This window comes from Gobio gobio (genome assembly GCF_949357685.1).
Source record: "Gobio gobio genome assembly, chromosome: 7".
Lineage (NCBI taxonomy): Eukaryota > Metazoa > Chordata > Actinopteri > Cypriniformes > Gobionidae > Gobio > Gobio gobio.
Genome location: NC_137103.1, coordinates 30452477 through 30476366, shown reverse-complemented (window position 1 = coordinate 30476366; position 23890 = coordinate 30452477). Strand labels below are relative to the sequence as shown.

The window sequence follows — 23890 nt, the reverse complement described above, 5'->3', positions numbered from 1 at the left end:
TAAAAAGAACAATAGTCTGTAAAAGTCTTTACTGTCACTTTTGATAATGTTATTGCATCCTTGCTGAATAGTAGTATTCTTTAAATATATTCTTTACAATTAGGACATTTTTTTTATATTAACAGTGAACTGATTTTAAATATATATACTAAAATGAATTTGTGGGGCCAGTGTATTTATTAATCTAAAAATTGTACACTGTGATTTATCTAGTTCCTGATGATATCTTGTCATGCAGTCAAGGGGGCCTTTTTTGTCATTGAATTGTATAATTGTTGCAATATGTACTAATACAATTGTTGATTTTTCTGTGTCAGGTTCTGATCACTATATATTGGTTAGGCAGAAAGGCACTTGCTGATCCTTTTTACAATGGACCTTACCTAAAACTAAAGGCTTTTGAGGGATTACTTGGCACAACACTATATAAGGTAAGATTATGCAGTAGTATTTACTCTTAGATATTGCTGTATATTGGAGTGTGTGAATACTGTGGATTCTTCTAGACTAGCTGACCATGTACAGTAAATCTTATTTTACATCCATTCTGGCATTTAAAATATCTTGCTAAGAATGCAGCATACTAGTTTCATGGTTTACTGTAACTGTACTATAACAAAATATTATCACAGTCAGCCAATAGCAATTAATTCACCTGATTGCTTTGATACTGTTTGATACTGTTGACTATTACTTATTGTAAATAAAAATGTTTTAATGGAATTTGACCGTGCTTATTGTATTCTTTTGAGTTACATCAACATTTTTGCCATTGTTCACATTTGTTATCAGAATCAGCTGTGCAAATGCTTTTGTTAAGTACACACCGATAACAAGACATGAGTGTACCTTTAAGTGTACCTGATTGGCTTCAATGGCATGACTTCCAATGGAAGAGACAGCAGATTCTCATGAGCAAGACTGTGTATGCACTGATGGAGGCTGTATGCTGTGTTTGTTGATTGAGTTTTTCCCTTGTGCATGCTGTGTGTCGGCCTGTCTCCCTCACACTCACACCCTTGTGCTCGACAGGCACTAGAGGACTGCACATCACTGCGGGGCAGTGCACGAAACAGCACTTGTAGAGATAGCTGGTACTCAGAGAAAGAAGAGCTCTTCCCGCTGCGGGCCGGACACAAGAGAGAAGACTCTCTAGACAGCCTCGACTCGCTGGGCTCCAGAACTTACAGCACATCCTCAGACGCTACACTCAAAGGAAGCAGCGAGGGTAAGGCTCTTCAATCTCAGAAGTCACTCTTGTGCGTTCTAGCTTGACTTTGAGAGTCAAAGATGAGTAATTCTATGAAAGGTGGAAAGGTGAATATCTAATTTTGTGGGGTTTTAAAATACTCTCAACCAGTGCAAGAAAAATATGCAGTCAAGTTTAAAGACCTGACTACAGATAGCTTTGGCTGAAATGTAGTCAATTAAATAACTCTTGCTTGTCAAAACAAATGCCTGGTGCCCTCTAGGGGTATGCAAACTATAACTTTTAACGCTTTTGTCATGCGCTATATTTTGCTGTCTGTGACAGCATATACTGTTTTGATGGAAAGTGCAAACTCCCATCAATTCATACTCTTCTACATGTTTGCGTTTCAATGACATTAGCATCTTTTTACTCAGTCATGGTCCCAGGGGCTCAATTGCAGCTCATGAGGAAGGTGCTGATGTAATTAGCTGCTGATATAATTAGTCTTCTGGACTGTCTACACGTCGTACACCCCAGTGAGACATTTTTTCTTATTCCCCACTGACCTGCCAATGAATCAGATGCTTGCCACTATCATGTTTACTACAGAGAAGTATGTGTTAAAAAGTTGTCTTCTTTCCATGTAAAATATTTACAACAATACAAATTGTGTAAATATGTTAGGAGGATTAAGACATTTTCAGAGAATGCCATTTAAAAAATTTTACGTTGGTCAGATTTTTAAAGCTTTTGAAGGAATTCATTAATGCTCACAAAGGCTGCATTTATTTGATCGAAAATATTGTAAACACAGTAATATTGTGAAATGTTATTATAATTTAAAATAACAGTTTTCAATTTTTTTATAAATATAAAAGGTAATTTTATTCCTGTAATGGCAAAAATCGGTACACCAGTCTTCAGTGTCACATAATCACAATTGCGCTGCTTAATTTTTTTTGTGTAAAATACGTTTTTTATTTGATATATAATTTTTTTCTTTACTGACACTTTTGATAAATTTAATGCAGTTTTGTTGAATAAAAGTAGTAATTTATTTTCTTTTTAAAAAAAATCTTACTGCCCCCAAAATTTTGAACAGTATTTTATATTAAATTATATGAATTACATTTGTTTTCTTAACCCATTGGCAAATAGTTTTTTTTCTTGCTTTAAATTTAGTGAAATTTGTGTGTAAAATAAGAAAAATCTAAGAAAATAAACTTTTTGCACTGCGTAAGTAAAGCGTGAATTCACCTATGGGGATCATCCAGCAGTCCATGTAAGAAAAGCGGCTTCGTAAAAATTCTAAATAGACTAGTGTCTGAATGAACATTTCTAAAAACATTTTTCTATTACATTCTACAAGGGTTAGCTTTAGGGTTATGGGTTAGAAAACATCATTAGGTCAGTATAAAAACAATAAAAGTCAATGGAAAGTCCCCACCAGGAAAGAAAAACAATCATGTGTGCATGTGCGTGTTTATACGCTCACACTCCTGGCTCTCTGTGCTGTTTCTCTAGGTTGTGGTAGTGACCCTGAAGCAGATCTGAGCTTCATGATGACAGATAATAAGGAATACCGCCGTTCGATGGTCTTAACACCTAAGACCACCACTCCGTTCAATCAGTTCCTGCCATCAAAGGACAAGCAGTCTGCCTATGTTCCAGCACCATTACGCAAGAAACGCACAGATCGAAATGAAGACAACAGAAGAAGCTGGGCTAGCCCTATGTTCACAGAAGATGATGGGACTTTTACTAGGTAATGCAAGTCTACACTCTAGAGATTCAGTGGGGGTTTTCATTGGATGGTATATTCACCTATGGTGAAAGGTGACAATCTGCTCATTGATTTATGATCTAATATAGACCATGCTTGCAGAAAAAACTGTTTTTCTTTCTCTAAGGAGGAAAAACACCCACAGAATAGAAAAATCACAAATGAGATCTCTTTAAAATCTCAATAGTTTCTCCTAGACAGCAATGAATGTAAAAAGAGAGCAAAAGGGGTCTTTTTTAGTCTCCAGCTTTTCAGATTTTTCTCCAGACAAAAGACCCTAGTAATCTTAAATCTGTCTCCTCTAGAGTTTCATAAAAAGATCTTAACAATGTCTCGCATTGTCCTCTGATGCCATCAAAAGATTTGAATGTGAACTTTTCTCAAAATAATTCTCAGAATTTGTCTCTTGATCATTCGCTTTGCTTGCTAAAAATGTTCATCATTATATTCCTTCTTTGTTGGTTGAGATGTTACGGTAGCTATGAAACGTTCTCGATGTTTAAATGCAGATGCTTATTTTCCCAACTATTTCTTGGCATTTTGTGCTTTCGTGTCCATCATTGGTGGTGCGTCCCAGTCATGAGAGGGCAGGTTCAGACACTTCATCTATCACCGAGTTGAAATCCCAGACAACTGCCCACCAGTCTTTGGCCTATGAGTATGAGAGCAGTGATTCAGATGCAGATCGGCCGGATCCCGACGTGGTTCTAGATGACCTCGCTAGCCGTAGATTTCACAGCCCGTCCCCTGTCGCTCCGACCAACTTTGCCTTACCCATGAGCCCGCTGGAGGCAGCTGCTTCCTCATGTACCACCAGGCCACAGGTGGCTGTCAGTAATGTGCCCCGGCAGTCACTGACCCATCTCAGGTCAGAAACTGGCTTCTTTGACACGCATCTGTTTTTCATTCTTTTTTTTTGTGTTAACTCTGGGTCTTCTTCAGAAGCCTTCGGAGTTTGGTTTTGAGTTGCTGTGTTGTCATTATTTCGCTTGATTTCCAACCCATAGCGTGGACTTTTTGAAACAATATTTAGCTTTCAATGTTTGATTTTCCTTTGGTTTGGTGTGCTTGTTAACCATGGATGGTTTGATGTGCATTGATCATTGGTGGTATGTAACAAAAATGGCTGTCTTTTGAGCAGCAGTGAGTCACAGCCTCTTCAGAGGACTTACAGGAGGCCTGTATCTGCTGACGCCTGCATTTACGATGACTCTGAAGAAGAGGATGATGAGTTTGGCTATGCTGATCCTGTTCAGGATGACCTTTATACCCGTAAAGTAGGCCTGATGCCCCAAACATCTACCACAGCGCCTTTTGATACATTTCTGCCCAAGTTCTGGACACCTGAGGAGGATACACATGTAAAGAAGATCAAACTGGGCTCCCAGCGCCGCCCTTGGTACAGGAAGATCCAAGGTTTCAGGTCTGTCCAGTACTGAGGCAAAAAAAAAAAAAAAAAAAAAAAAAACATACATTAAGAAAAGAACATAAATATTTCAAATAAATAAAAAACAACCCTATCCCTAACTCCAGGAATACTTAATTTTTCAAGACATGCTTGATATTCCAGATGAGCATAAGGGGAGGAAATTATACAGGAAATTAACGAATTAACTACATTCTTACTGCATTCACTATCATTAGAGGCTGTTGTCAAATTTAAAAAAAACCAAAACAATAATATCAAATAAACCAGCTGTCCCATAATCATTATAATTGACAACTGTCCATGAAAGTAATTTGGAAATTAAAAATGAAATTAAAAATGTTGATCAGTCCATCAGGTGTTGTTCAGATATTAATTTCTAATTCTCTGAAATGTTTGGCTATCCAGTGGCACACTGTAAAGTATATAACATAATATATTATACAATTAAGGGGGATCTGCAAACCAGTGGTCTTAGACCTATTATATGGACATGTTTCATACAATTTGACAACCAGTACATGTCCATATTTTGTATTTGATTTTGAGCAGTACATCTATTTTGCTCATACCTTCATATATTTTTAAGGTGTCTTAAATGTACAAATACATCTGGTGCCACTGTAAACCCTGGGGTTTCTTTTTTGCTTATTTACTTTATTGCTAAGGCTTCTCTGTTACCTCCTTCTATCTTCTATCTGGTGATGGTTACTAACATTTCTTCCTTTTCTTTCTCTGTGCTCTTTCACCTCACATTTTCCAGCCGCAAGAAGTCAGGTTCTTCCTCTGAAGAATCAGATGGTGACGTCAATCCCTGGCTCTCTCCACCTTCTTTCTCTCGCACTCAGTCTGAACCCCCTCCCTCTCACTCCCATGCACCTGAAGGCCTCGCTCAGTCCAGCCTCACTTCCACACCCAGGTCCTTATCACAGCCCCATATGCAGTAGGACCGGACATCTACTCACTTCCCCTGATCAGCTTCTCTACATATTCTAATAAATGTATCAACTGATGCTTACTAATATTTTTATTCATAATCATCTCTGTGAATGTTAATGATATTAGAAATGGTGAGAAGGTTTATACTGGTAGAAAAAATATCATTCTTCACTTAATTCAGATGTTCACCAAAAAAGTTGAATCTTCACGCTGCTCTTTTCTGTACAACATTGTTCATATTTCCAAAAAATGACAAAAAAAAACACAATTGAAGCGGTCCATATGACTCATGGCTAACATTACAAGACTTCTGAAGCCATAAGATATGTGTAAGGAGATTTGTTGTTCATTCGAGTCAGTGAGTTGAATTCGAGAACCAGATCATTGAACAAATCATTCTTTTGAGTCTGATCTTTTTAATGAATACAGCTGATTCAGTTTAGAAATCTGACTGATCAATTCCTTTACAAACACACTGATTTAATTTGACTCAAATTAATGTGCCACATCTGACTTAAGGGGAATACCATCAGTGAATAATTGTGGAATAAAATGTAGAATGTTGTAGACAAGTTGTATTGACCACTTTTACAGATTTTTTTGGTGCATTTTTGGAGCTTAAAGGCCCACTCACACCAAGAATGATCACTATAAAGATAATAACCATAACTATATTAGCGCCCACATCAACGACGATAATGTCCTTTTTACTATAAGCTTGCGCTGCAGTTATGTCGTCTACCGCTTTAAATGCTTAAGCTCTTTAAAGCAAGATTGATTTTGATAACTGTTTTTATTATTCATCAGCTGGAAAAAAAAAGATCTGAAAGTGATTCCAACGATATCGTTCCTCTGTGTTATTCGTTATAGTTGTGGTGTGAATCAAGATTCTTAGTTACTTTTATAAAATTTCAATTTGAAGTAACTTTTAGTATTTTGAGGCAGAGAGCTCTCACTACTGCATCCTTCTGCATGCACTACTCTTGTTAACTGGTCTTAACAGATTTTTACTCTTTTTACTGTCCCCTTGCTTGTTCTGAATCCTTTCTTTACTCTTTTCTCCTTTCATTCGCCCACAGTTCTCAAACAGAACACCTCACGATTGCTCAGCAGAGTGCTGGGCTCTCTAAGTTAAAGCCCCCTGATTTTTGGCCCAGACCAGATCCCGCCTCTGGCCCCAGACTCATAAAATGCGAAAAGCATCCCCTCCTTGGGCGTGAACACCCTAACGACCCATACAACGTTTCTGCCGACATCCTGCCTGATTTGGAAAATGACGATATGTTTACACGTCGTACAAAAACCTTCCACTCGAGTGATGATCTGGCCGAGTTGAAGTACGGTAACTTCCTGGTGCCTCGCCGCAGATCAGAGGCTGAAATCATGGTGGTAATTCAGCCCTGCCGTGAGGGTGAACCTGTTTATCCTGACATTGAAAAAGACGATGTGGTATTTCGAAGGGATCAACAGCAAAACATTCACCGCCCTCTGTCTGGGGCCCCTGATAACTACCACCCTGTTCCTATTCCAGAGACTTGGGCTTTGCCACCAAAACTGCAGGCCAAGCTGATGTGTGGCCCATTTGAACCCAGACAGAACAAACCCGAATCAGAGATTAAACATGGAGCAGAGCAGCACCTGAAAACGGATGATATGCTTCTTAGGAAGCTAAAAGCTTTAAATACCCAAGGGATGGAGGAAAAGGGATCTCCCAGTGTTTCTTTGTCTTGCAGTGACGAAGATATGCAGAAATGGCAAACCATCAGAGAGGCCAGCCGTGTGCGATACAGGAAGAGGCTGATGGTGGAGAGGTTAGGTTTCTGAGCCTGCAGAAATGCCTGTGTGCGCTTGTCATCATGATCTCATCTGTGGTGTACTTTTCTCATTCTCGTGTTAACCATGATCTTACACTGGGAATGGCAAATGTTTGCAAGTCTGACATGGGTTTGACTTTGATTGCATGAGAATGATTGTAACAGGTAGATATTTGGTTTTCTTAGTATTTTTCTTTTAAATTCTGTTGGACCAGCTTCAACATTTGCACTCGTTTAGATAAGTTTGTGCTTGAAGTGATGTCAGAATGTTTTTCAGCATTGAAATTTGATACAAGCTGTTTTTTATCCACTTTATTTTTAACATAAAGGTGGACGCTGCCTTTTTTTCTTGAATGTGCAAGGCTGCCGGTGTCAGCCATTTTCAATTATTTTAACTGTACATGCTGCTTGATATTACAAAGTTACAAATGGGTATTTGTTATCATATTATTTTAATTTGTTGTCATAATCATAAACGCACTGGTTTGTAGCACATATAGTTTTACAGTTTAATGCACTTGTTATTCTTCTAGTTATTTACCTATAGTGGCTAATTAATTAAAAGTCTCGCACATTTACAAGAAAATTGCATTTTTTTCTGCATTGAAAATAGGTGGATAAATGGTTTATTTATTTGGTCATTCATACATATTTTATTTAGGTTTACTTTGTTGAATTATATCAAATTAAAAGCATTTTTGTGGATTACTGGAACACCAAAGAATGTGACATTACAGATGCACTTTGTCTTTGGAGAGACTGATCAATTGCCTGTGAAATGCATTTTGCTTGTGTTTAATAAAAGACTGAAAGTTTTGGTCATGAAAGCATCTAAGAAACGGATACATCAAGTACAGACTCAACTGCTTTGACTTTCGTTTAAGTCCTAAAGTCCTAACAGACTTTATAAGGTGGGAGTGTGTCCAGCTAAGCTGTGGTGGAATTTTAAAACCTGAGCAATGTCTATAAATAATCCAGTCAGACACAGTCACTCTTTACGAAGTAACTTACAATGCGCTCTAGCTCCAAATTCCCCACACCCTTGTAATCCTGTGAAAGCTGGAACTTACACTTATGTGACCATGGAAACACACCTAGCACTTGAACCCCAAGTACAACATTGCGTTTGATCAGAGTCCATGTAATGTCGTGTTATTAAAAAGAGCAACCGCATTGGGACTGATGGGGAATTCTACAAGTTTACAATGAAGTCATTCTACCTAAAGTTACAACTGACAGCTAATATTATGTTTGCACATTTTGAATGTCAGACAGCCAGGTCTGTAATCAGCGAATTAACTGAATGCTGAAGCATGACTGTGTACTGTAAACAAAGAAACAAAAAATAATAATAATTATGCACTTGATCATAGCTGGAGCGGTGTGGCTAAACTATTGACATGTACAATACTGTTTGAAAGTTTGGGGTCAGTACGATTTTAATTTTTTTAAGAATTAGCAAAAATTTTGCAATTTTAGCAAGGATGCATTAAAGATATTTATAATGTTACAAACATTTTCTATTTAAAATAAATGCTGGTCTTTTGAACTTTCTATTCATCAAGGAATCCTGAAAAAAAGTATCACAGTTTCTACAATAATATGAAGCAGCACAAATGTTTTCAACATTGATAATAATAAGAAATGTTTCAAAATGATTGCAAGAAATATGCAATCAGCATATTAGAAGGATTTCTGAAGGATCATGTGACATTGAAGACTGGCTGCTGAAAATTCAGCTTTGCAATCACAGGAATAAATACAAATTTTAAACACATTAAAATAAACATTTAAATTAATTATTTTAAATTATAATAATATTTATTTATTTTATTTTGAACATATATATATATATATATATATATATATATATATATATATATATATATATTATACAATTTTACTGTTTTTCTTTTTTTTTTTTTTATTAAGTAAATGCAGCCTTAGCTAGCATAAGAGGCTTCTGACAAAAACATAAAAACATCTTACCGACCCAAAACCTTTGAACAAGAGTGAATGTTACTTTATTGGTCATTCAATACAAACTGTCGATCATCACACCAAAATATGACTATGTTGTTGCTGTGGTTCTCTTTGGTTCCTAGACTGCTCCAGAAAAGCTCTGATAGTAAAGGGTGAGTTGTGGCCGTGTGCAGGAACGGCATGTTTTTGTGTGTGTAGTCACGGCTGCTGCGTAGGCCTTTGCTTCCTCTGCTCTCCCCTATATTAAGCACTGACACTCACAATGTACTCAATGCTATGATCCCCATGGGCTGCTGTCTAAATCTTTTCACTGCAAAAAAACGTGTCGACTACAGATATGCACACTGATGGCTAATTTAATCTCTGTTCAAACGTGTCCTTCTGGAAAGATCCAGAGTATGAGAAGCACAGATGTACTTCTGCAAAGCAGACGTATTGTGCTCTCACAGGTAAGTCACATGTTAGTTGTCTATTATGATAACTAATTGTGGCTTGAAGAATATTCAGCACATGCTGTTTTACTAACCCTTCAATATTTTTGTCTTTTAAATTCCTGTTATTTAGGATTGCTTGATGTGAGCTGTAACACGTTTACTCATATCAAGATGCTGAATGGCTAAAATCCATTAAATCTTTTTTCCATCCTAATGTATGGTTTTTTCCCTTAAGGAATTAATCGGACTACTAACGTTTTTTTGAAAAACATGTTTACAGGAGCAAATCAGTGAGTGACATCGCTGATGGTGAGACGGACCTCAGCACCCCAACAATGGAAGTACGCTTTGAAGAGCTGCAGAAGATGCGTGATCTGATCAAGGAGAGTGACGATAAGTGGCAAGATGTGAGTATCGAATCACACAATGTTATTGATAATATTCATAGCTGCAGATGTTTGGCCTGTGGTTAAATTAAAGTTGATACTAGTGAGATGTCCTCATAAGGACCTTGACTACTTTGAGTCGCATCAATAAGTTGCCTGTAACTGTTCAGTGATACTTTGTAGTGTGAATGTGGTTGTACTGTGCTTCAGTACAGCATTTAGGTCATATACGGGCCTCTAATTCACATGGGAAAAGAAGTCGGGTGGAGCCAAACAGACAAAATAGGACACCGGCAAAATCTAGTCCTCCCTCACTCCTCAATCTGTCCTCATGTCTCTCCACCCTTCCCATGCACTGTCCCTCCTACCGTTACTGCTTATGAATAAGCACCTGTGCTCCAGTTATGGAGGCTGAGCGTCTTTCTCCTCGTCTCTCCAGGATCTTACAAGGTGGAAGAATAAGCGCAAGAGTGTGAATTCTGACATTGTGAAGAAGAAAGAGGAGAGAGAACAGATTGAGCAGATCACTTCAAGTGACACCAGGAAATCAAAGACCTTGAAGGAAATGCAGGATGAGAGGTGAGCATACATTCCAATCAAGGTGTAGCTGTGTGTCTCTAAAGATTAAACAGTACAAAACTGTATATTTAATTTAATACCTAATTTATTTTTATTTTCCTTTTTTTTTTGTTATTATTTGTGGTGTACTATGAAGAAATGTTGCGGTCACTGTTGTTTTTTGTAATTTCTGTTGTCTGCTGTTAGTGCGGAGAGTGTGGTGTGTTCTACTTTCTCTGATCCGTTGTTTGCGCATTGTAAAAGTGTAATCTAATCGCGGCTCTTGTCCTGCCTCCTTTGCTCCTTTTCCTTTTCAGAGATGGCCGTAAGCAAAGAAACTACAGGGGTAGCTTTAACTCCAGCGTTGATGATGTCTTTGAAGAACCTGTACCCCGAATCAGAACTCTGCCAGCACGTAGCTACACCGTTGACACCCCTTATGCCCCCAGGGACAAACCTTCACTACCCTCCATACCATCTCTGAGAGAAAAGGAACCTGTGGCTGGCACCCTTGCATCAGTTCAGACAGATTTTCCTACCAAACCTGGTCGCTCTAGCCCAGATATCCCACTTACGATGAATAACAGCATTCAGGAGAGCAAAACAACAACCCAAAACCTTCTGGATGACCCAGTTCCTGCTTTCTCCAACAACAACACCAGCCTGATTAAGCCCACCAGCATGATCAAGCCCATCAGCGTCAGTAAACCCAGTAGCGTTCTCAACAGCTCGGACTCGATTAGCAAAACTAAGCCAGTTGAGGACTCCAGCAGCACCATTAGCTCATTGTATAAGCCCAATTCAATGGACACAAAGCAGTCTGGGCTGGATCAAGTTTCTGCCTCCCTCCCCAGGAGCTACCAGAGATCAGATAGCGCAAGACTCACCTCTGTAGTCACGCCCAGACCATTCGGCACACAGGCCAATCGAATCACTTCTCTTCCCAGACCATTCATGGTGAGTGGCCCTGTTTATTCTCAAACATCATCCGTTTTTCTTTTTTAATGAATGAAGTTCTTTGAGAACATTATGCTACCTGCCAGAATGTGCGATCGATTTACAATGAAGTTCTGATTACAGCTCATATGAATTATAAAGCATCTAATTGAGTTACAACACTAGAATAAAACTGTAATGTGGAAGTATGATTTTTTGTGGAAAGCATACAGTGTCAATTGTGCAGTGGTTCTGGAAGTAAAAAATAATTTTCTCCATAGTTTTTTAACCGATAACTTATAAACTGATACCTACTGTGAGCAACAAGGTTGTTAATTCATGGTATATGCTTTTGTTGAAGCCATCAGCCCATATTATTTCAACTTATTTTTTAAATGATCATGTGTAACAGTGGAATTCTGGTGAAAAACTACATTACCTATGATTCTGAAAAGAAATCTCCACTAATCAGATTTCGCCAAAAGAACTCTTTAGTTCTCATTCACTCCACATTCATCATGCAAATGAGGTAATCAAGTCAGAAAAAGTTGTATTGTAATGTTGTAATTGGTAATTTTGTGATTCACCTTGTAGCTGGATTGTTTGGTTCATGGCTTTAACAGAGACTTTTAAAAAATCCTATGGGAAAATTTTAATTTGAAAAATACTTCCAGAATCAAGCCAGCTGAACTGTGGACAGGCTCTGTTGCACTCTATTCCTCTGTTTGAGCTGGTTAGAAGTGAACTTAAACTTGTCCCATGGTTAAAATGATCAGTCATGATCTATTCTGCTTTATTCACTAAAAGTAAATAATGAATACATCTCAAACAGTGAGGAGTTCAAATTGGTTGTGAAAATACTTACATGGCATCAAAAACCTTTTAGAAGGATGACTCTCTTAAGCGCACCAATGGAGAGACCGACAGCCTCAAGAAAACTACAGTTTACAACCGCTATGCTCAGTATGTGAAAGAGGATGAAGATATCTCCCAGGAAAGCCCTAAGCACAGCAGTGACGAAGAGGAGAGATCAGAGGAGAGAACCCCGTCTCCTGTCCCTCCGGTCAAAAAGGTGTCACCCCTGTCTAAATCCTCCTTCCCGCTCATCCCTCCCAATGAGGCAAGCAAATCTCAACTACACATTGCAATAACATTACATTTCCTTATATATTCAGTAAATCTGACTGAATCCAGATCATTTAAACAGTTTTTAGCTATACTTTGTGGTCTGGGTTGCCTTCTGTGTAAATTAATGACAATGTTCCTGATACTCAAGTAATTTAGATTTTATTGCAATAAATCTCAATGACACACTCCCGAAAACCAGAAATCACTTCATGTGAAATCACTTCACTTTCTGAGTATAGCTGACCTGTCTCTGTCTTCCAGGTGGACTACAGTGAGATGAGGATCAGCCTGAACCAGAAACCCAACAGTAGCCGGGACTTTGGCTTCCAGAACGACTGGGACTCCACTGGGGTCCGTGTCAAATCTGTAGTTCCAGGTAAAAGAAACCGTTAAAGTCCTCTGAAATAAAAGTGATGTCAAAAGTGATCTCATGTGCCGCCCTGTAATTAATGAAGCAAAAGTACAGGCTCTACCTGCAGCTTCAGCGAGCATCTGCTACTCATAAAAAAACACACATGTACTGCTACAGTATATAGGGCAGATTTTTTTCTAGGTTGAATCTGATGAGCCCAAGATAGCAATGGAACAAAATGTGCATGAGACAAAATGTATCGTCTGAGATGCTAAAATAAATGGTTTAGTTATGTAAATCACAGTTCGGGCATCCTTGTCATTATTTGTATCATTATTTTGAGGATTTTTCAACATTTATATTGTGTATAATTCATGTTTAATGTGTTTGTTTGTGTATGTGGGATGTGCGTGTGTGAAAAGGCAGCACAGCGGAGCTCAGTCAGGTTAAGGTTGGAGATGAGATCCTTACAGTGAACGGGCACCGGGTGGCAGACATGAGCTATAATGAGTGGAAGAGCAGTATGGAGGAGGCCTTGCAGCAGGGAAGTCTGCTTATGGACATCCGGAGACAAGGCAAGAATAGTAAGTCCCCACCATCTCATTGAGTGCTGCACTGACCACAGGAAGCCTTGGTAAAGCTTTCAACAGAAATAACATCGCCAGACTCTTTATAGTTGCCTTTTGCTATATATACAGCAGACTAAGATCCTCTGTTCTTGGTTGACCCTGTAGTTAAAAGTCTAAATATCTACTGTAGTAGTAATGTGCACATAGTGTGAATCATATATGTTCATCTCGTATTGCGTGTTTGGCTTTCTTGTTACTGATAAACTTTTTTTCCCACTTTTTTCCCATTTAAAGGAAAAGTTCAGTCAAAAAAATTTAGATATTTTCAAACTTGTATGCTGCTGTTTTTGTGTGTGATTGAAAAAGATAATTTCATTACAAATATATGCTTAACATAGATATAGTGGACTGCCAAGCTCCAAAAAGGACAAAACTACAATAAAGTACTATTAAATTAGTCCATTACTTTTGTGCAATATATTCCAACTTCCAATTTTTTATTTTATTTAATTTTATATGGAGCACATATTTTAGTCATATACATTCAGTTTTTCATTATATGAATGCCCATTTTTGGGTGAACTATTCCTTTGCCTACATTCCCCTGGTCTGGTGTTTTCAGTATATGTAGTATGTTTATATGTCTTCCTAAACAGTGCATTATATTGTATTATCTTAGTTTCTGTGGTTCTTTATATTTTCAGTGGTTCATATTTTCAGTGTTTACTAACAGGCTTATAGATTGTGACTGAAGGCAGATCAGAGGGCATCTGTAAGCTTGTTGGTAAACCTGGTATGTGTGGAGCTCATTCTGTCTGCATGGCAGGGGAAGGTGGTCTGTCTTTCATCCCCACTATTTAGAAGTATTATTCAGATTTTAGTATCTGTCTGTTTTCATAGTTTGCTAATTCTGTGTTTTTGAAATGAATGGTTTTGTTGACATGCCACAATCAGACTGGGGCAGAGACCTACCTTCCCTTCCATTTAAAAGCCATAAGACCGTCAATCTGACCAGTCTGGATCCTCTAGGTCCCACTGAGTCATACCTCAGCACCAACCTGGATTTCACATCCCAACAATCCAAGAACAACGTTATGAAAACCGTGACCAGCTCAAAGCCAGGCAATGTGAGCAGACTATAATTAATCACCTATATATGACACTTAATTTTTTGATTGGTATTTGGATGTATTTTTAATGCTTCTTTCATAATACTAAACAGATGACCTTTTTTCCACAGAATCATGGCACGAATGGGATAAATGGTGGTTTGCGTGAGGATTCAGAGAATGTGAATAATAAAGGTAAATTACTTTTTTTTCAGCTAATTGCTTGGAAATGTTCTGTAAAGTTTTTGTGTTGTATGCTTATTTAATTAAATGCATGTTTTGCAGAAAATTTGTCAAATCTTGTTCTGAGATTGTTTAATAGCTCGACAAGAATGCTTGTTTTTGATTAACTTAAAACAGTGTGATAAAGACTAAAGTCAAAAATTAGCTAAGCTATCCAAACACTATGCACATTCTGTATTTATATATATATTTTTCTACCAAACTTTTTACAAGAAAGCAGTGTGGATTAAGAATTATTTGCTCTACATCTACTTCCCCAGTACACCTGGAGCTTTTCCTTTTTACAAATTCATCTTCTTCTAACGTTTTTATCTCCCATGTAGAATCTGAATCCATTTCTCTGAAAAACTTAAAAAGGAGATCAGAGTTTTTTGAACAAGGTAACAGAACAGCATCAGTTCAGTGCTGATGCGTTCAGGCTATGTGTTTCGGGGGCTGTGGGTAAACCGCTAAGTCTTCATCCTGCCATCCTCCTCCTCTCTCTAGCAGAAGCCCCTCATAACCTCTTTGCTCTTCCCTCAGGCTCTGCAGGGCTCACAGTCAGTTCTCTGGTCTACCTCTGTGGTAAAAGGGGGTTGAGTGTGCAGTGTCCACTTCCATCTTGAGTGCTGACATGCTGTCTACAGGAGCCGGAGTACTTTAAAAAGTAGAGGAAAATTGGCGAGTAAATAGTGCAGAGAAACAAAACAAAATAGTTCAACTAAAAACGACAATTCTGCCATCATTTTCACCCTCACATTGTTCCAAAGCCATTATGACGTCCGTGGAGCACAAAGGGAGAACATTTAAAGACTGTTTTCCATGCTCTTTTGATTGTAAGTTTTAAGGCATGAAAAAAGATGCCAATGCACCCTAAAATATAATGAACATGCTCCATCCAACTATTCCAAGCCTTCTGAAGTCATACAATAGTTCTGTGCGAGCAAGAGACCAACGTTTAAGCTGATAATCCTCCCTCTAATTGGCTTTGAACCACTGACAGATCAGATTCAGTAAGTTTAACTGGATCATTTGTAAATCTGGCTGATTCATGAATTAAACTTGTGAACCAGATCCAGTGATTCATCAAAAAGATTCTACTCAAAATATTTATTTCTTCATGAATTTAGATACTGCACTCCACACAAGAAGCCTTAGTGCAGCTGTCAAGATTTTCAGTGAATAACTTTATATTAATTTTATACTAAAATTACTTAACTAAAACTGATATAAATATAAATTAAAGCTAAACAGAAGAAAATAAATAAACAAAACTTAATAAAATGTCAAACCAAAATAATAAAAAATAATACGTTTCAATAATAAACGAATACAAATATTATTAAATACTATAATATTACTGTATATAAATGATGTTCAACGCCAAACCTCTTTGACAATGAATGACTTCTGGTTGCTTTGTCGCTGTTAGTGCGAACATAGTACCTCAATAGTTTGTAAACTTTTTTTCAAAAAGATATCTTCATTTGTCATTCTCTGAGGCCTCTAAAAGACAGCATGTCAGGAACATACCAACATACTGAGCACTTTAAATAATAACAGGAAAAGACTTTAGAAGGAAAATTTATCTTGCTGATACCTTACTTACAGTACCGTATTAATATAATATCAGAGATTTTCCCCACAGGTATAAATGAGAGAATTTAGAATAAGACAGATATGAAGATGAGACTGTTCTACCTTCACACACTCAAGTCATTCTTGCTGTATATCCCTGATTGTAGGAGCAGCTCAGGGAAAGAAATCAGTAATTAGTGTGGAGTGTGTTGGTATTGTCTTGTGAATGCAAATAGTGCATGTTGTGCCGGGCATGGATATGGGGTTTGGTTTTACTAATAGCCAGTGCTTCTGCATGTGGCATTTCATTTGGGGACTGGCCAAAGGTGTTTATCTACGAGATATGTTTTTGCTTTATTCATTTGGTTTGTTTATTGAAGTATTTGCATGTGTTTGTTTATCGATGTCTTTGCATGTGGTTCTACTTTAACATTTCATTATGATACTGTTGGGTTATAGGTTTCTTATTTTAATAGATTTTGGGATGAAATGCTAAGATGAAGGGTTTCATTATAAATATAGGCTACACTGTCTAAAAGGCGTCTAATTGTAGCTCTTTTTTACAGGTGGATCTGATACAGCAATATCAAATGTAAGTTGAGTTTCAATGTTCTCTTTTAATCCAACCACTGTTGCTTACACGCATATGATCTGATGAATTAATAATAAGTGAATTACACTATATTGCCAAAAGTATGTGGACAGACTGGATACCCCTCCAAATCATTGAATTCAGGTGTTCCAATAACTTCCATGGCCACAGATGTATAAAATCAAGCACCTAGGCATGCAGACTGCTTCTACAAACATTTGTGAAAGAATGGGTCGCTCTTAGGAGTTCAGTAAATTCAAGCGTGGTACCATGATAGGTTGCCACTTGTGCCACTTGTCCATTTGTGAAATTTCCTCACTACTAATATTCCACGGTCAACTGTTAGTGGTATTATAACAAAGTGAAAGCAATTGGGAACAACAGCAACTCAGCTACAAAGTGGTAGGCCATGAAAAATCACAGAGCAGGGTCAGCGCATGCTGAGACGCACAATGCGCAGAGTTAGTAGGTACTACAGACCTCTTCGTGTGGCCTTCAGATTAGCTCAAGGACAGTGCGTGCCCTGTAGGACAGCTTCAATGAATGGGTGTCCATGGCCGAGCAGCTGCATCCAAGCCTTACATCACCAAGTGCAATGCAAAGCGTTGGATACAGTGGTGTAAAGCACGCCATCAGTGGACTCTAGAGCAGAGGAGACGTGTTCTCTGGAGTGACGAATCTCACTTCTCTGTCTGGCAATCCGATGGATGAGTCTGGGTGTGGCAGTTGCCAGGAGAACGGTACTTGCCTGATTGCATTGTGCCACGTGTAAAGTTTGTTGAAGGGGGGATTATGGTGTGGGGGTTGTTTTTCAGGGGTTGGGCTTGGCCCCTTAGTTCCAGTGAAAGGAACTCTTAATGCTTCAGCATACCAAGACATTTTGGGCAATTTCATGCTCCCAACTTTGTGGGAACAGTTTGGGGATGGCCCCTTCCAGTTCCAACATGACTGCGCACCAGTGCACAAAGCAAGGTCCATAAAGACATGGATAAGCGAGTTTGGTGTGGAGGAACTTGACTGGCCTGCACAGAGTCCTGACCTCAACCCGATAGAACACCTTTGGGAGGAATTCGTCCAACATCAGTGCCTGACCTCACAAATGCGCTTCTAGAAGAAGGTTCAGTAATTCCCATAAACACACTCCTAAACCTTGTGAAAAGCCTTCCCAGAAGAGTTGAAGCTGTTATAGCTGCAAAGGGTGGGCCAACGCCATATTAAACCCTATGGATTAAGAATGGGATGTCATTAAAGTGCATGTGCATGTAAAGGCAGGCATCCCAAAACTTTTGGCAATATAGTGTATGTTGTTCAATTGTGTGCTTCAGGGTTTGGGTGCAAAAAAAAGCAACAACAAATTGTTTTGGATCTTTGACTTGGCAAAATATTGTAAAGGATATCTGGGATATTTTATTTGGTCCGTGGTTGGCTCCAATAATTCAAATAATTTTCTGTGTGTGTGTAGCTTCCCATGCCCTCCATCGCTACGTCCACTGCACGCTGGTCCTGGGACCCAGAAGAAGAGCGCAGACGTCAGGAGAAGTGGCAGAAAGAGCAGGAGCGTTTGCTGCAGGTGGTAAATATTATATGTGCTTATCGATTGGGCTTTATAGAGTTATGGCCTAAATATGTTGGGTAAAAGAGAAAATATAGCATTTAAATGAATAGTGTGAGATTTATTTGTTCCTAAGGTTGTAGAAACTAGTTTTAAAGAGGATATGTTTTGTGCTGCTGATCAAGATATTTGATGCAAACTCAGATATTTTTTGTTTTCCTCTTGCTGCAGGAGAAGTACAAAAAAGACCAAGAAAAACTTGATGAGGAGTGGGAAAAGGCACAGCAAGAGCTTGTGAAGGAGAGTACTAAAGATTATGAAAAGGTATTTTATGTTATGTTGTCTTGTCTTATGTCATGTCGTGTTATGTTATGCTATGCTATGTTGTTGTGTATTTATTTATTTAAAACGTTGTATGTAGGTCAGTATTTCATGGATGCCTCAGCAATAATTAGACCATATTCACGGAAGAAAGTATATTCCAAATGAAATACAACAGAATTTATAACAATAAATGTACACAAATTACACTTTTCAAAAGTTATACATATACATATAATTTCATATGAAGTTCAACGATTTCTCTGGTGATTTTCCAGCAAAAAAACCCAAACTATTATTTTATCTTGTGAAATTTTTGCAAATGCCTATAATTTTCATCTGGGCATGCAAACAAATCTTTTTTTATTTTTTTATTTATTTTTCTACAGATTTTGCAAGGGTAATGCATATGTATGTCATTATCACTGTCAAACAATTCTTTGATTGCTGTTTAACAGGGGATGGAGCTGGACAGACACAACCTCTACTCCCCTCTTCCCTCCATCAGACAACCTACTGGTTCATGGGAAGGGCAAGAGGCCTCCAGACTGGCCCAGCAAGAGGAAGAAAGGAAGAAAAGAGAGGAGGAGAGACTACATTTAGAGGAAGAGAGGAGAAAAAGAGAGGAAGAGAGGTTGCGTTTAGAGAAAGAGAGGAGAAAAAGAGAGGAAGAGAGGCTGCGGTTAGAGGAAGAGAGGAGAAAACGAGTGGAACAAGAGCGTCTTGAGGAAGAGAAGAAGAGAGAAGAAGAGAGGAAGAAAAGAGAAGAGGAGAGGCAGCATTTCGAGAAAGAGAGAAGGAAGAGAGAAGAGGAAGGGCGCCTCCTTCAGGAAAAAGAAAGGAATAGAAGAGAAGAGGAGAGGAGGCAACTGGAAGAGCAGAAGAGGTTTCAGGATCAAGAGTGAGTTTCTTCGTTTCAACAGTCTTTAGTTGTTTTTTTTCTTTTCTTAATAATATGTCCCATCTCTCATTATCTGTGTCACACTGATATGAATGTATCATTTTCTCAAGCATGCATGTCAGTTTTTAGTTGTTGTTTTTTAACAGCAGTGAATGGCATTGAATAGCATGCTTAACAAATACATGTTTTAGTCCTGCTTTAAATACCAAAGTAACCTGACTAAACTAACATTGTCTGTGTTAGGGCTGGGCGGTATGACACTATACATTTGTAATACGTTCTATGCATTGGTAGATAGACATCTATATATTAGTGAGCAGGACTGCTTTGCATTATTTACACATTAAGATCAATAAAGAAACATGGAATAATGTGAAAATAGTGAAATTAGTCAAGATGATGAAGCTTATAAAATGCACTGTAAAGGATCCTTTGATGAATATAACATATTTAAAGATGTAAGCATTTTTGAAACTGCAACAGCATTTATGAAACTGAAATCTTTTTGTAACAATCTTTACTGTCAACGTGCTGACCCCAACACTATTATATAATGAATCAGTAGTAAAAAATACATTTATTTTTACATCAAAAATAACTATAATGTGATGTATGCTGTTATCGTGATACAAGATACTCATGGCATGATTTAAGATTTTGGTCCTACTACCCAGCCCTAGTATGTGTTTTACTCATGCATTAATAATCACACTAATTTGTCTTCCATTAATTTTGTTCAATCATGACTATGTGAACATCTGCTTGTCTGTGCTGATTCTGCTGTTTGGCCACAGTATGGTGGACTCCTTTGGCTATACCAATGTTTACCCTGAATTATCCTACTCACACAGGTAAATTAGACTGTGCTGTTTGCACTACCATTTTTATTTAACAAAGTTGTAAATGAATGCAGTGCTTTCAGGCTATGCGTCCATAGATGAGTTATACATTGATTAGATCTTTCATCTGTAAGTTTATTGGACTTAGTAATCTTATTATCTCTTTCGTTTTGGTTTGCAGGTCCATTTCCAAATCTACTCCAGAACTTGATGAGGTTGCAAAACCAGATATTAAAGGTCAGTGCAGCTTTTAACTTTTCCTCGAACCCTTTTATGTGTCTATTGTTGGTTTGACAAGGAGCCGCTGAGACAGCATTCCTCGTGAGCAAGTTGTCAGTGTGCCACATGTTGTAAGGGCTGGAGTTAAATCACACACACAGTACGGTGCTGTAGAGTCTGCGGCTCTCTGCAGGTGTGTACAGCAGACACAGGGGTTTGGCAGGATGGCTGCTGGAGGAGGAATTGAGGCGAAAGAAAAACCCTCAGATCCAAAAAAAGCAGGCAGCGAGTGAGCTAGAGCTTGAGAGGAGGAGCATCCTCAATGCCATGAAATACAGAGATCCAGAGAGAGGTGGGCGCGGCTCGGATCCATGCCAATCAATCAGCTCAACCAATCACCTTGGCCTTATTTTCTGCAAATTTGACAGATGCAATGTCAGCAAAATCAGATGTAATCGAGTCTCTGTCCACGTGATCAGTGTGCATTTGATTAAAAACTGTAATATAAAAACAGTGGGGTCCAATGTTTCTATTTTTGAATTGTTAACTTTTTATCAAATCATCTAATATACATTACACTACCATTTAAAAGTTTGGGGTCAGTAATTATTATTATTTATTTGTATTATTATTATTAACGAATACTTTTATTCTGCAAGAATGCATCAAATTGATCAAAAGTGACAGAAAAGAAGTTAATGTTAAGTTAAAGTATTCTATTTTAAATAAATGCTTTTCTTTGGAACTTTCTTTGATCATTAAAATGGTCAGTTTCCACAAATATTAAGCAGCACAGCTGTTTTCACCACTGATAATAATAAGAACTTTTTTGAGCAGCAAATCAGCATATATTAGAATGATATCTGAAGAATCATGTGACACTGAAGACCGGAGTAATGATGCTGAAAATTCATCTTTGTAATTACATTTTAAAACATTAAAATAGAGAACAGTTATTTTAATTTGTAATAATATTTCACAACATTACTGTTTTCACTGTTTTGATCAAATAAATACAGCCTTAATGAGCATTATAGACTTGTAAAAAATCTTATCAACCCCAAACTTTTGAAAGGTTTTTAAAACAATTACTACAGTAAGATACATTTTTTAAGGATGTCTTTGTATTTGGTTGTCCTCGTTTTGCTTTAATAACAGCAACACTCAAGCTGCATGATCATGTTGTTCAGCACGATTTGAGATGGTCCAAAATGCTTCATCTTGAGCTGTAGTGGAAGCAAGAACATCTGACCATCTGTGACTGTTCCTTGCCAGACTTACATTATATTTTGAATCCCAGATTTTCACTGCGGTCTCAAACATTCAGACCCCACTATATATAATCATATGAAGATTATCAGAAATCAATTGCTTTTTATGTGAAATTACATGATGCTTGTTTATCAATTCTATTTACAACTCATCACTTTGTTATTAATGGTAATTTTTGTCTGAGCAGCTAGCGGTGGTCTGGGTGAGGTCGGCAGGGACTATAAGAAAGACCCTCTATCTCGGGCTGAAGTGGAGAGGCAGCAGATCCTTCAGGAAATGAGGAAGAAGACATCCTTGAACACAGACAAAAGCTGGATTCGCCAAGAGAGCTCTGTCAGTGTCCCCGCCAAAGAACCAGTCGATCTTCCCATGAGAAGGTTAGTATTTGCCAACATTTTCTTACTTTGTAAGCAAACAATAAGGGAAAAAATGACTGAGTGCTCCTGTAAAGATGCAACTGATTTTACTTGTGAGCTTCAAACATTGACAAACTCACTTTGCTTGCAGGGGTGAGTCTCTTGACAACCTCGATATGCCTCGTTCCTCTTGGAGATCATCATGGAGCACATCTAACAGCACCTCATCCATACCAGACTACAGCCGTCCTCATTCGGCCCTCTCTGGCTCCTCGTCATACCATAGTGGACGCCCAGGGTCTGCCACTTTGGAGGCTTCTCAGTCCATGAGCTCCCTCAGGCAGTCTTGGTCTCCATCTGTGACTACACCAGAGCCAGAGCCTCGAGCTCCAACACGAAATAGGTATTCCTCGCTAAAAGAAATTGTTATTGGTTTCTAAACACTCTAAAACAGTGGTTCTCAATTGGTGTGTTTATTGACAGCAGAGTAATAAAATGCAACTAATTCTAGATAGCAAAACAAAGGACTTTTCAAAACACAAAAATTCTAGTGCATTAATGCAAAATACACTTATATTCAAGATACTATCTATTCTATAACAATACATCTTAATATGGTATAGTGTCAAATCTTGTTTTAACATCTACAAATTTTTTTTACTAAAAAACAAGTAAAAGTCCACCTAAAATGTTTAGTTGTGTCATCATTTACTCACCCTCATGTCATTCCAAATCTGTATTTCCTTTCTTCCGTGGAAGACAAAAGAAGATATTTTGAAGTAAGTTGGTAACTAAACAGTTTTGGTTCCCATTAATGTCCATTGAATGGACAAAAAATATAATAGAAGTCAATGGGAACCAAAACGTTTGGTTATTAACATGTATTCAAAATGTGTTCAGCAGAAGAAAGAAATGCATACAGGTTTGGAATGGCATGAGGGTGAGTAAATGATGACACAATTTTCATTTTGGGTGAACTATCCTTTTAAATTGTTCTAGGCCTATGTGATAATAAATAAATATCCTAACAACTTTACAGTTGCACCTTAAGAAATGTTATGTCGACAATATATATGATAAACAGTTTAGAAACCGTGTTGGGCTGCCACTTGATGTCCAATCTGGCTTGTCAAGCAAAACCATTTGAGAACCACTGATCTAAACAATTCCATCCATGTGTCCATCCATGTGTCTCCCAATTTCTCATTGTCTTCAAAATGTGTTTGGACCCCACATAAGCCATGGGCTCTGTGCAAGTCTGTTGCTTAGTCATGTTTTGTGTAATCTAGGTCAGTGAGTGGCAGGAAAATCTGTTCGTTCTGTAATACACCACTGGGCAAAGGAGCAGCCATGATCATCGAGTCCCTGGGGCTCTGTTTTCATTTGAATTGTTTCAAGGTGAGCTTTCAGCTACTCAGAGGTCAGGTCC

The 23890-nt window shown here is 38.0% G+C and overlaps 1 protein-coding gene across 2 annotated transcripts in view; it reads left to right on the top strand.

Moving 5' to 3' along the window:
* lmo7a (LIM domain 7a) overlaps positions 1–23890 on the top strand; it is a 51168-nt gene that overhangs the window by 24951 nt on the left and 2327 nt on the right. Inside the window, exons 6-31 of one of the 2 annotated variants that reach the window (XM_079822391.1) lie at positions 318–431; positions 1033–1228; positions 2717–2957; positions 3553–3843; positions 4117–4398; positions 5165–5320; positions 6420–7151; positions 9260–9289; positions 9852–9978; positions 10397–10536; positions 10833–11472; positions 12338–12571; positions 12841–12955; positions 13354–13515; positions 14530–14627; positions 14741–14804; positions 15176–15232; positions 15375–15416; positions 16976–17001; positions 18464–18574; positions 18785–18877; positions 19333–19775; positions 20796–20851; positions 22293–22482; positions 22613–22864; positions 23751–23859. In XM_079822391.1, the coding sequence (XP_079678517.1) occupies positions 318–431; positions 1033–1228; positions 2717–2957; positions 3553–3843; positions 4117–4398; positions 5165–5320; positions 6420–7151; positions 9260–9289; positions 9852–9978; positions 10397–10536; positions 10833–11472; positions 12338–12571; positions 12841–12955; positions 13354–13515; positions 14530–14627; positions 14741–14804; positions 15176–15232; positions 15375–15416; positions 16976–17001; positions 18464–18574; positions 18785–18877; positions 19333–19775; positions 20796–20851; positions 22293–22482; positions 22613–22864; positions 23751–23859 (5001 nt within the window). The remainder of the gene's footprint in view (positions 1–317; positions 432–1032; positions 1229–2716; positions 2958–3552; positions 3844–4116; positions 4399–5164; positions 5321–6419; positions 7152–9259; positions 9290–9851; positions 9979–10396; positions 10537–10832; positions 11473–12337; positions 12572–12840; positions 12956–13353; positions 13516–14529; positions 14628–14740; positions 14805–15175; positions 15233–15374; positions 15417–16975; positions 17002–18463; positions 18575–18784; positions 18878–19332; positions 19776–20795; positions 20852–22292; positions 22483–22612; positions 22865–23750; positions 23860–23890) is intronic. The other variant, XM_079822392.1, reaches the window with a different exon arrangement.